Genomic DNA, 12,241 nt, shown 5'->3' with positions numbered 1-12,241 from the left:
CAAATGTTCTCTGACCGAGATGTTGTTTCTTCATGCCAACCATACTTAATCCTGATCTGAGCAGAAATCAGATCTAAGATAGCCATCTGACACAGCGGAGAGCGCTTCTGAGGCAATGCTTTGGCAGTTTGCACCCAGTTTGTTTTCTGCATTATTGAAGCAGCGGTAAGACCTGATGGCTCCCACATCTGACCTACAGGACTCTGCAACCAGGAAGCATGGTAAGACAACACCCCGAGGTGCCGACTTCTATCATGCTAAATCAGGTCCTAACCATTTGGCAGACTCTTAAATTGTAAAATGATCACAGTGAAGGCATGAGGGAGAAAACTCACAGGCCGGGATCAGATGTCAGATGAATGCCAAAAGTTATCGCTTTGAATGTGACAAATAATTTATATCTAGTAAAGCACAGGCGCTTTAAAACGATCCGACGCTGAATTAATGTCATTCCTGAAGTAAATATGGGCTTTAGCTCGTACCTTTTCTTATTGCGAATCATCTTAATTGCTACGAGTTCATTGTTCTTGTGGTCCAGACATTTCAGGACCTGACCAAAGGAGCCTTTTCCGATCACCTCGAGGACTTCAAACCTGTAGGCGATGTGGTCGTGCAGCACCTGAAAGAAGCAGAAGAGGAGCGCTGTGAACACACGAGCAGACTTTATGATTATGCAACATGTGCCTGGACCGAAAATGTATGCAAATATATCCCATGTGCTTCAAAAGTCAATTATAGATTGACGATTTCGGACACTTTTCTTGTCAATTTCAACAAGTTTCAAGCCAGCTTCAATCGTTTCTTGTCATTTTGGATCGTTTTTGTGTCTTCGGGGTAATTTTCAAGTCATTTAGCACAGATTTCATGTCATTCTGGACTCATTTTCTGTCATTGTGGCTAATTTTCCAGTCATTTTGGACAATTTTTGAGTCATTTTTTTAAATATATAAATATATATACCAGTAACGGCAACACGGAGTTATATGAATAAATCAAAACAGTGCAATTACCATCATTTATTAACACATTATGCGCTCAGTGACACTGCACTCTGAGCAAACAGACGGTGTCCTTTTCTTCCAGTATTAACTGTCCTGTGGCTTCGCAGTGACCGTCAGTCAAAGCTGCTCCGCCGAGACGAGCCTCAACAGACATATGAGAGTCTAAACAATGGTCAGTCACTCAGCCTTGAACAGCTCTTCATTGTCTGTTGACACACGACTGCCTTTGAGTCGTCCGATTTATACAAGACAGTTAATCCTGCCGCCGCAGGGTTTGTGACCTCGGAGCAGTCTATCGTGTTCAGCATTAAACAATGAACAGCGAGTTCAGGGCCTGCAGTCGCTGGATTGAGGTCAGAATGAAGGCATCTGGTCAGGTACAGTTCAGATCAGGCAGCTTAAAGTATGTCTATGTGTGTTTGAATAAATGCCATACATTTGGCTTTTACGTTATTCCTTTATTAAATGTTAAATGTCTAGGCATGGGTGCTTGTGTTTTATGAGCTTGTACACTGCAAAAACTCCAAATCTTACCAAGTCTATTTGTCTTATTTTCAGTCAAAATGTCTCATCCCCCTTGATTTATGATAAATTCACTTAACAAGAGACATTTCAGGAAGATGGAGGGACTTGTTTTGAGACAAACAATCTTGAAATTATCTTGTTTTAACCCTCGTGTCGTCCTGCAGGTCAAATTGACCCATTTCAAAGTTTAAAAATGTGGAAAAAATATATATTTCCACAGTGAAAACTTCCACATTTTCACATTTTTTGGGGGGAGAATTTTTGAATTTTTTTTAGTGGAAAAAAGAAATGTTAAAAAAAAGTTTCTTTAAGAACATTCAGAAAAAATCAACCAAAATCCAGCGATTTTCGCTGGATTTTGGTTGATTTTTTTCTGAATGGTCTTAAAGAAAATATTAGAACCTTTACTGATATATATGAAACCACTATAGATGTTTTGAGGATTTTTTTGGGAACATTTTCATTGATTTTTTGAAAATATTTACAACTTTTATATTTTTTTAATTTTTAAAAATTTTTTATTTCTTGCCAAATTTGGGGATTTTTTAAAATAAAACTTTTAAGGGAAACTTTTTTTTTCTAATTTGGGTAATTTTTTGCTGAAGTTTTGGATTTTTTTCAGACAAGGCAACAATAGTTTTTGGCGCCGTAAATGAGGACAACAGGAGGGTTAAGACGCCTAAGCTTGACAATCCTGGTAAAATATGAAAACAAGTCTTCGCAGCTAATTTAAATATCTCAAGATTCTAAATATCATATCTTATTTCAAGAAATCTTACCAAGCCATTTTTCACTTGTTCAACTGGTAGATTTCTTCACTTATTTCAAGGTGAAAGTTCCTTTAAATAATTTTTTTTGTGTTGTTTTGAGAGGGGCATTTTTTCCAGTGTAATTGAGTGACAGAAACTTGAGATATCCTCATTCATTTATGTTGTCTTTAGTGGATTTTTGTTTCTGATCCCCTGTTAAATCCCGATGTGTTCCATGAAGGACATCCATCATTTCCATTCATATCTCATGACTAGGTGGAAAAATGGGAACTTTGTTTTTATGCTGAGACAAAACACAGGCTTCCTGACCGCTGACAGTTTCATTTAAGTTCGTGTTCAGTTTAATTTACTTTCTTAACTTCTCCTGTTAGGTTCAGCAAAAATGTTCCTGGGTCATGTCTAATTATCCAGAAGTGTCAGAAACCAAAAAAAATCCCAATAAGCATTGTTTATATCTCATTATGAAGTCCATTATGAAACATTTCTATCAATATTTAGTGCAGAGGTGTTCTTTAGCTCACAGATCATAGTTCAATGAGGATAATTCATTTGTTTTTCAGTAAAAAATGCATGTTTAAGGTTTTTTCAATGTACATCGGCAAGACCTACATATAAGTACAATAGTTTTACATGACATTGATTTTTTGAAAAATTTATTTTACATTTTGATTTTTTTTCTTTTCATGGAGTTGATAAAATAACAAGACATCTGTTCTGTTCAGGGTGCGTTTGCAAATATGTGAAATGAACCATTTCCGTTTTATATGTTGATTAAGCCAAGCAGAAAAATAATTTTAACAATTTTTTTTCATGATTTTTTGTTTTTAAATGGGTAATCTGACCTGCAGCATAACAGGAGGGTCAAAGTTACATTCCTGTTTTCTTTTCAGTCTGTTTTGATTTCTAAGTGTTGCTGTTTTTTCCTCTCCCAAAAAATCTCTGTTACAAATTGGTAATATTTTAGCTGCTGGAGTGCAAGAAAACAAAACCAAACAAAAAACATCACTCACATCGTCATTCAATGTTGTCGTCACTGAAAAAAGCTGCTTTTCTTCCACAAATAAGGACCTGTCTAAGTGTAGTGTATCCCGTCCCAGCTGAGGCCTGATGGGATCAAACCTGTGAACTACTGATGTGAACCTTTCCTTCCTGGTCTGAAGCCTCACCCTGATGTAGCTCCCGTGCTCGTCGTCGTATCCAGAGTTCTGCGGCGCTCCCTGGGAACCCTCGATCTTCTGGGAGCCCAGACCCAGGAACCAGATCTCTGCATAGTCCATGATCTCCTCCTGCTCAAACTCCGTCAGCCGGTCCTGGAAGTTCTTCAGCGCCTCTGCAGCAGGAAGTAAGACGGAGGAGGACGAGATGAGTCACCGCCGTGCTGGTAACACCTCTGTCCAGTGCAGAGGACTGTGAACTATCAAAGCCAGCGAGCTATTTACATTCCAGCACGGAGAATCAAAAATACCACCGAGTTACGTGTTTGTGTAAGAACTCCCACAGTGGATTCTAAATGTGAAATTACACCTCTCTGCCTCTCTGATCCGTAATCCCGTACCTATGGGCGACATGGGTAACCTCTGGCCCTCGTATGCTCTCTCTTTCTCCAGCTTGTTGCTGAAAATCTTGCTGTTGCGTGAGACGGACACTTTGTCCATCGCTGCACCGAAGCGCATGGCAAACTGCTGAGTGGGCTTCGGCCTCTCGTCCTGTTAAACAACACGGAGAATCACCTTCTATTATCAGCAGACATCAGCTTATGCAGCTACAGACTGGCCTCAGTTAGCTGTGAATCACATTAAAGCAGAATAAATGAGTGAATAAATGAGTGGAGGAGAGGCTCACCGTCTGGTAGTTGTTCTGACCCCCTTTGTTGGCGATTTGGGGCAGGATGTTGTCCGACTGCTGGTGCTGGTTTTTGGCATTGCTGACCACCACCTGGACCACCGGTGGCTCCAGCTGAGGCAGAGTTCCCACACCAGAGCTGAACTTCTGCAAGTCAGAGGAAATAATTCAGTCGTATTACCTTCAGTAAAGACGCACTCGTTAGAAACGCCAACATAGAATCTACGATCACAACTAGAACAGAGACAGAAGTAAAAATAACACGGTCTTTGACTTCATTTATCAAACTTCAGATTTATTATGAGTGTGAGTCAGAGCAGAAACATGTAAACCAGGGGTGTCCAACATGAGGCCCGTGGGCCAAAAGTGGTCCTCCAAAGGGTCCAGTCCGGTCCTCAAAGTGTAAAAATTCCAGAGAAGACATTAACTGCAGATTGTAAATCAGTAAAACTATAAATTTAAAATCATTTCTAGACCATGACAAGTAAAATACCAGAGTGTTTATTGTTCTCTTGTCATTTTGTGTCTCATTTTTGTAATATTTTGTCTCGTTTTTGCTGCTTTTTGTCTGACTTCAGTCGTTGTTTGTCGTTTTGTGTTTCCTTTTTGTCTCCCTTACGTTTTTGTCTTATTTTTGTCATTTCATGTTTCGCTTTGCTTGTTGTTTTGTGTATTGTTTGTGTTATTTTGTCTTGCTTGTGCTGTTTTTTGACTTTTTTGTAGTGTTGTTCCTTGCTTCGGTCATTTTTGGTCTCATTGGTGTCATTTTTGTCTCATTTTTTTGTCTCGTTTTTGTCGTTTATCCATTTTTTGTTGCTTTGTAACTTTTTGTCTCATTTTTGTCATTTGTTTCTCATTCTTGTCGTTTGTGTCTCATATTGTAATATTTTGTCTTGTTTTGTTGTTTATTGTTGCATTTTTTTATCATTTTGATCATAAAATAAAAAACTACATCGTTCAGTTCCAGATGACTAAATGTTGTGTTCCTTTGTAGACACTCTGTGATCTGGAAGTTGTAATGAGGAAATGATAAACTGAGGATGAATGCTGATGAAATTTAATTTGCTTTTCTAAAGAATTTTCAGGTTGTTCTTGGTGTTTTATAAAAAGATAATTCCTTAAATGTGAGCATTTTCAGAATGAACTTTTTTGCACTAAAACAAAGGAAAAATAATTGAGTTGTGGTTATTTATAGGTTATTATGATGTGGTTTTACTGGTTCAGTCCCCTGGAGATCAGATTGGGCTGAATATGAGTTTGACACCGCTGATGTAGACAAAAATGTAAAAACAGGGAGAATATTTAGGACAGCTTTCACAGCTCGGGGACTTTTAAGATGTTTTTCTGTCCTCTCAGCATTTCAGCACAACAAAAGAACAAAAGCCCAAATGTGACATCCTCCCGTCTTTTCTTTTCACATTCTGGGTTCCAGCTCCTTACAGCCTCTTTGACTTTTTCATGAGGATGTGTTTGTGTCTGGCTGCTCCGTGTCGGTTTTAGCTAGCTGCCTCCATACATGCATCAGGTCTGTGGGAGTCTCAGGTGACCGGGACCCCCAGCAGGTAGCGGCTGGAATTACTGATCAGGCTGAGAGTAAAATGGGGACAAATCCCCGTGAGGCTGCGTCTCGACAGGTCCTGTCAGCGTCGGCTTTGTGGGGGAGATGAAGTGCAGCAACCTGCTTTTCTCTGACTGCCACCCCGACTGCTCTGAGAGCACGATTACACATGTCGCTGCCTCGCAAGCCTCAGCCCTGGCAATGACGGGCAAAATTAGACCGCTGTCCTTCTGCCAAGCCCTCTGGAGAAAATAAAACATCCTACAGAAATGCATCAGATGTTGCAGTCTGTTTAGGCATGTTTTCTCATTTCTGGAGCTGCTTTTTCCTGCAGCCAGCATGCCCCAGCGCCCCCTTTAGCAATACATTAACAGAATAAATTCTTTCATGTAAATTATTAACAGTCCTCCATACAAAACAGCATTTACATGTGTACAGTACATAGTTCTGATATTTCTGATATATTAAGAGCTGCTGCAGGATCTGCCAACGTGGTTATGACGCATAGAGATACGGCTAAATATAGTCCTGAGCACCTGCCACAACAGGAGAAGGAAGTAAACACAGCTCCATGCCTGCAAGCCGGGGGCTCGCTGTTTAAACGAGATGCTCCGTTACTGGAAATCTGCGATGCGTTGCATGACATAACCGCACATGTGCATGCAGATGTGCACATGGAGACCCACGGTTTTATCTGAGAGTGTAAATAAATGAGCTGCAATATAATAAAAGATGCTAAACAGATTTATCCTAGTTCAGGTTCCACATTCAGCCCAGTTTCATCTCCAGTGGACCGGACCAGTAAAACCACAGCAGAATAACCTGTAAATAAATAACGACTCCTAATGTTTCCTTTGTTTTAGTGCAAAAAAAAAAATCACATTTAATGAACTATCTTTATACAAAACATGATGAACAACCTGAAATTTTCACAGCTATCTGGAACTGAATGATCTGGTATTTTACTTTATGATAAAACAAGGAAAGTCACACAAAAATAGATAAAAAGCAACAAAACAAGACGAAATATTACAAAAACGAGACACAAAACGAGAAAAACGAGACACAAAACAACAAAAATGAGACAAACGACACAAATGAGACAAAAAATGACAAAAGCGGGAAACAAAATGACAAAAAATAGATAAACAACACAAAGGAGACTAAACCCCCCCCCACAAAACAACACAAATGATACACAAAACAATGAATAAAGCAAAACACAAAATGACAAAACTAAAACGACACAAACGAAAAAAGAAAATTTGACAAAAAAGTTACAAAGCGACAAAAAAATGGACAAACAACAAAAATGGGACAAAAATGACAAAAGTGAGAAACAGAAAGAGAAAAAAATAGACAAACAACACAAGCGAGACAAAAAGGAAACACAAAATGACAAAAAAAGTGCAACAAAACAACAAAAACATGAGACAAAAGTCAGGCAAAAATCAACAAAAATATGACAAAATATTACAAAAATGAGGCAGAAAAGAACAATCCAGTATTTTACTTTATGATCCAAACAACTTGTCATGGTCTGGAGACGATTTTAAATTTATAGTTTTACTAATTTACAATCTGCAGTTAATGTCTTCTCTGTAATTTTTACACTTTGAGGACCGGATTGGACCCTCTGGAGGACCACTTTTGGTCCACGGGCCTCATGTTGGACACCCCTGATATAGACACGTCTTTACTGAGGAGCTACAAAAGCATAATAATGCTCCCTGATGCCTGGTTCACATGTACATGGAAATAAAAGAGATATATATTTAGATGTAGATGCACTGATTCCTGTTAGGAGATTCTGGCTGTGGTTCCGGGTCAGCTGGTTCCGGGTCAGCTGGTTCCGGGTCAGCTGGTCCATGTGGAGGGGAAGCACTGACCTGTGAACAGGGTCGGTTTGTTCCGATCCGGGTGCCTTCTGCTGGGAGTCTGTGAGGGTGAGGGAAGGCCTCCGGTCGTGATGTCTGTGGGAGGAAGGAGAGCGATTCATAAAACACACCGAGAGAGAAGAATCAGACAGCCACCGTTAAAAATAGACACAAAGAGGAGCCATGTTTTATACAGTATGATGCGCTACGACATCATCTCTAGTTCACATGGAGGAATCCCTTTACACCAGGGGGTGCAACATGAGGCCCGTGGGCCAAAAGTGGTCCTCCAGAGGGTCCAAACCAGCCCTTAAATTGTAAAAATTCCAGAGAAGACATTAACTGCAGATTGTAAATTAGTAAAACTATGCATTTTACATACGATAAAAGTCAGACAAAAGACAAAAAGCTACAAAATATTACAAAAATGAGACACAAAATGACAAAAAATTTGACACTAAAGTTACAAAGGGCCAAAAAATGGAAAAAACAAGACAACAAATGACACAAACGGGAGAAAAAAATGACTAAAGTGAGAAATAAAGTGACAAAAAAAGGACAAACAATACAATATGTGTAATTGTAGGTGTAGCTTTTTGTCTTTTGGTCTGACTTTTGTCATTTTGTGTCTCATTTTTGCAATATTTTGTCTCGTTTTTGTGAACTTTTTTCTCTGACTTCTGTCTCATGTTTTAGTCATTTTGTTTCTCACTTTTGTCATTTTGTTTCCTTTTAGTCTCGCTTGTGGTTTTTGTATTATTTTTGTTATTTTGTGTCTTGCTTTATTCATTGTTTTGTGCAGCGTTTTTGTCGCTTTGTTTTTTTCTCTCACTTGTATTGTTTGTCTATTTTTTTGCTGTTTTGTTTCTCATTTTGTCATTTTTTGTCTCATTTGTGTGATTTTTGTCTTGCTTTTGTCGTTTTCCCATTTTCTTAGTGCTTTGTAACTGTGTAATTTGTTTGTCTTTTTTCTTTTGTGTCACTTGTCTCTTTTTTCATTTTGAGTCAGATTTTTGTCATTTTTTTCTTGTTTTTGGGGGGGGGTTTGCCTTTTTTTGGTATTTTTTTGGTCATTTTGATCATAAAGTAAAATCCTCCATGGTTCAGTTCCAGGTGACTAAATGTTGTGTTCCTTTGTAGACACTCTGTGATCTGGAAGTTGTAATGAGGAAATGATAAACTGAGGATGGATGTTGATGAAACTGAACTTATTTTTCTTCTTAAATTCCAGGTTGATCGGGGTGTGTTGTAAAAAGATAACTCCTTAAATGTGAACACTTTCAGAAGGCATTCTTTTTTACAGCCTCTTGTGGAGATTCTCCAGCCTCGGGGAGAAGCCGAGCGGGTGGAAACCAGACGAGCAAAAATAATGCACAGCGATCCAAAAATAGATTAGATCTGGAAAGAAAACCCAGCAACAACCATCCTCTCACTTTCTACGACCCTCTGTGTACCTGCCAGTCATGCGCAGGTGTGTGAGCATGTGAGCGTGCATGTGCTTGGCGGCGGGCGTGCACGTGTCTCCCAGCCTGGAGATCCGTTTGAGTAAATGTGATGAAGGGCTGCAATAACTGCTGAGAACAAAAGACAACAACAAGAACAGATTTCCGGATGCTAAAAAAAGCACAAAACACATTTGTCCTGATTGTGCACGTCTCCCTTCAGCACCCAGCCAGCGTGCACGTGTCTCATTAATCAGCAGGGCGACACCATATGGGTGAAATAAAGCTTAGTCTCACACAGTCTGGAGGGGATGGAGGGAGGCGGGGGGGGATAAGGTTTGGCGGTCATCGGTGCCACATACAGCGTAAATAAAAAGTTCGTAAATTTTACGGTGAAAAACTGTCAAATCATGACGGTAAAAAGCTGTACACTCTGAAACTGTTTAAAGCAGTTTATTTAACACTGAATCACCGTAAACAAGAAAATCAGGAGAAAACTGTGTTTGTTAGAAAATGTTCTCTTAAAAAAGACTTTTCTCGTCTCTTGCAGTTCTATTTAGTAGAAACATGCTGTAATATGTAACATCAGAACTGTAATGTTTGCATTTATTTCTCAAAAAGAATTCCAGTTTTAAGTTTCCACTGATAATGGAAATATGCTGTCATTTCTCATTTCATTTATTCTTTTCCATGGTAATGCGTTAAAAAAAAATCAACAAATGGATACAAATTATAAAGCACAGAATACGCACATCCCATGCACAAGAACAGGAGTAGGATGAAGAATAAGTCTTTTTAACTCCTACCCCAGTCTTTTTTCCAAAAAAAAGTAACGAGTAGCGTGGTAGTTCTTCCATTTATTTGATGTGAAAAAGACAGCGAGGACCTGAAACTGATGAACCGACATATAGTTTAATATTTATGACAGCTTTAACCACAATTTTTGCTAAGTTTGTTTAAACACAAGACACTTGTGCTCCAAAGTGTCTTATGTTTAAATTAACTAAGCAAAAATTGCAGTTATAGCTGTCAGAAATGTTAAAGCATATGTCCATTATTAACACAAAACTAACAAAACTCAATTTGACCACCAACAAACAATACTTTTATAACTGTATTTATATCTATCTATACATATATATATATATATATATATATATATATATATATATATATACAGTTTAATGGAAACATGCTGCAATATTTATAACAAGTAAGAAGGGAATTTCTGTATTTATAACGTGCTAAAAATATAGTTCGTTAGCGGTCAAACTGAGGTAGTTTTGTGTCAATAATGTACACATGCTTTAATACTTATGACAGTTTTAATCACATTTTTTGTTAAAAAATACACATATTAAATGCTAAAAACCCTAACTGTTGTGTTGGTGATGAAAATGCTGTAATATTTACAACAGTTCACTTTATTTTCTATTGTGTTTTTATGTAAATTTTCATGTAAAACTAAAATTTCTTTAAAGGTTAAAGACATTTCTTTCATGTAAATGAAAAAAAAAATGTTTTAGTGTTGTGGCGACCACAGCTGCCAGAATTTTACCGTAAAAACAACATTTTTTTACAGTGTAGGAAGCAACTTCCTGATCATAATCCCGGTCATTAATTGAGAAGCAAAAGCAGCATCGTGTCAGTTTCAGAGCTGAGAAAAGAGCGGAAACGTCTGATCCTAATCAGACACTGAACTGACTCTGACTTCTCTCTTCTTCACCATAAAGTTGATCACCAGATAAGATTTTGGTCCAAATACGCCGGGCTCTTCTAATCTCCTGAGCTTTGTGGGCGACAGCAGGTTCCATGTAGGTCACTGAGGCGGGCTGGCTGCTAAAACAACACCTGTAAAGGCCCGCTGTAAGCCTGCTAATGAGCACTGAGCCGCTGGAAACCTGCTGACATCACAACTTGTGCCCAAATGCCAGAGAAAAATAGCGACTCTTGACCTTTTATTCCACCGTCACCAACACATATCAGCATCTAAACAGAATAAATCAAGTTCTGATCACAGCTGGAGTCATTTAGTGGAGATAAGAGGGTAAAAATAAGCTAGTGAACGAGCACATGTAGTATTCTACACTTCTGTTATTAAAAACAGGAAAAGATTTGCTCAATTCAGTGGATTAAATATAGTACTTTAAATGCAGATTTGCACTGTAAAAATGTTTGTACATTTTATGGTGAAAAACTGTCAAACCATGAAGGTAAAAATCTGTAAAGATGCACTTTATTTACCACTGAATCACCATCAACAGGTTAATCAGGAGAAAAATGCGTTATTTAGATTATTTTTCTCGTGAAAAAATATATTTCCAGACTCCTGCACAGTTTTTAATGGAAAAATGCTGGAATATGTAGAAAATTACTGTAATTTTTGCGTTTAACTCTCAAAAAGAACTCAGACTTCACCGTTAAATAAACATATTGTAAAAACATGCTGTAATTTATTACACGTGAAAAGTTAGCGGTCAAATTGATGTACTTTTATGTTAACAACAGACATATGCTTCATATTTATGACAGCTTTAACCGTATGTTTTGATAAAAATACACATATTAAATGTTAAATACACTAAATGTTGTGCTACTAGTAGAAAAAAGCCGTAACATTTAAAGGTTCAAGCTTTTCTTTTACAGTTAAATATGGAATGAAGCACATCTTTTAACTGTAAAATCAACAATATCAATACATTTCTTTCCTGTAAATGTAGAAAATGTTTACCATTGCTTTATGGTAGCATTCTGGTGACCACAGCTGAGGGAGTTTTACCATGAAAACAACATTTCTTTTTACAGTGTGGGTAAAAATTGCTCATCGAATGTTGTAAATTATCTTTCCTTGGCCCACAACTGCCACCGCACGTGGAAAATAGGCAAAAAAGGGCTTTTGTTCTCAATGCCAAAAGGTAAAAATGAAGTCATCTGAGCAAGCAAACACAATAAGGTGAAGGAAGCAAAGCGATCACAGGTGCTGACTGTGTCCATGTGGGGTCCAGGACGATCCCAGCCGTTAAACGAGAGCAGCTTTGGCTCATTAAGGCCCCCAGCAGGGTCAGTTGGTCAGAGGGTCAAACCCAAGCAATAAAACCAGGAGGAACATCAACAAACTGTAAACCACCGCTCACTATCATCTGTCAGGCATGCACAGTCATTTTTCAGTGTATTATCACCCCATCCTGTCATTTTCACTGCACATCTCAGCCTGTTTCCGTTTGGC

At 38.3% G+C, this 12,241-nt stretch overlaps 1 protein-coding gene across 6 annotated transcripts in view; it reads right to left on the bottom strand.

The window, feature by feature from the left end:
* Positions 1-12,241, bottom strand: part of dyrk4 (dual-specificity tyrosine-(Y)-phosphorylation regulated kinase 4) — a 39,624-nt gene that overhangs the window by 6,922 nt on the left and 20,461 nt on the right. For 4 of the 6 annotated variants that reach the window (XM_051951892.1, XM_051951891.1, XM_051951893.1 and 1 more), the window contains 5 exons: positions 7,586-7,669; positions 4,139-4,285; positions 3,852-4,002; positions 3,463-3,626; positions 483-619 (listed from right to left, as the gene is read on the bottom strand). In XM_051951892.1, the coding sequence (XP_051807852.1) occupies positions 483-619; positions 3,463-3,626; positions 3,852-4,002; positions 4,139-4,285; positions 7,586-7,669 (683 nt within the window). The remainder of the gene's footprint in view (positions 1-482; positions 620-3,462; positions 3,627-3,851; positions 4,003-4,138; positions 4,286-7,585; positions 7,670-12,241) is intronic. The other 2 variants (XM_051951895.1, XM_051951896.1) reach the window with 1 other exon arrangement.

Source organism: Acanthochromis polyacanthus, chromosome 8 (genome assembly GCF_021347895.1).
Source record: "Acanthochromis polyacanthus isolate Apoly-LR-REF ecotype Palm Island chromosome 8, KAUST_Apoly_ChrSc, whole genome shotgun sequence".
NCBI lineage: Eukaryota > Metazoa > Chordata > Actinopteri > Pomacentridae > Acanthochromis > Acanthochromis polyacanthus.
This window is presented reverse-complemented; position numbering and strand designations above follow the sequence as displayed.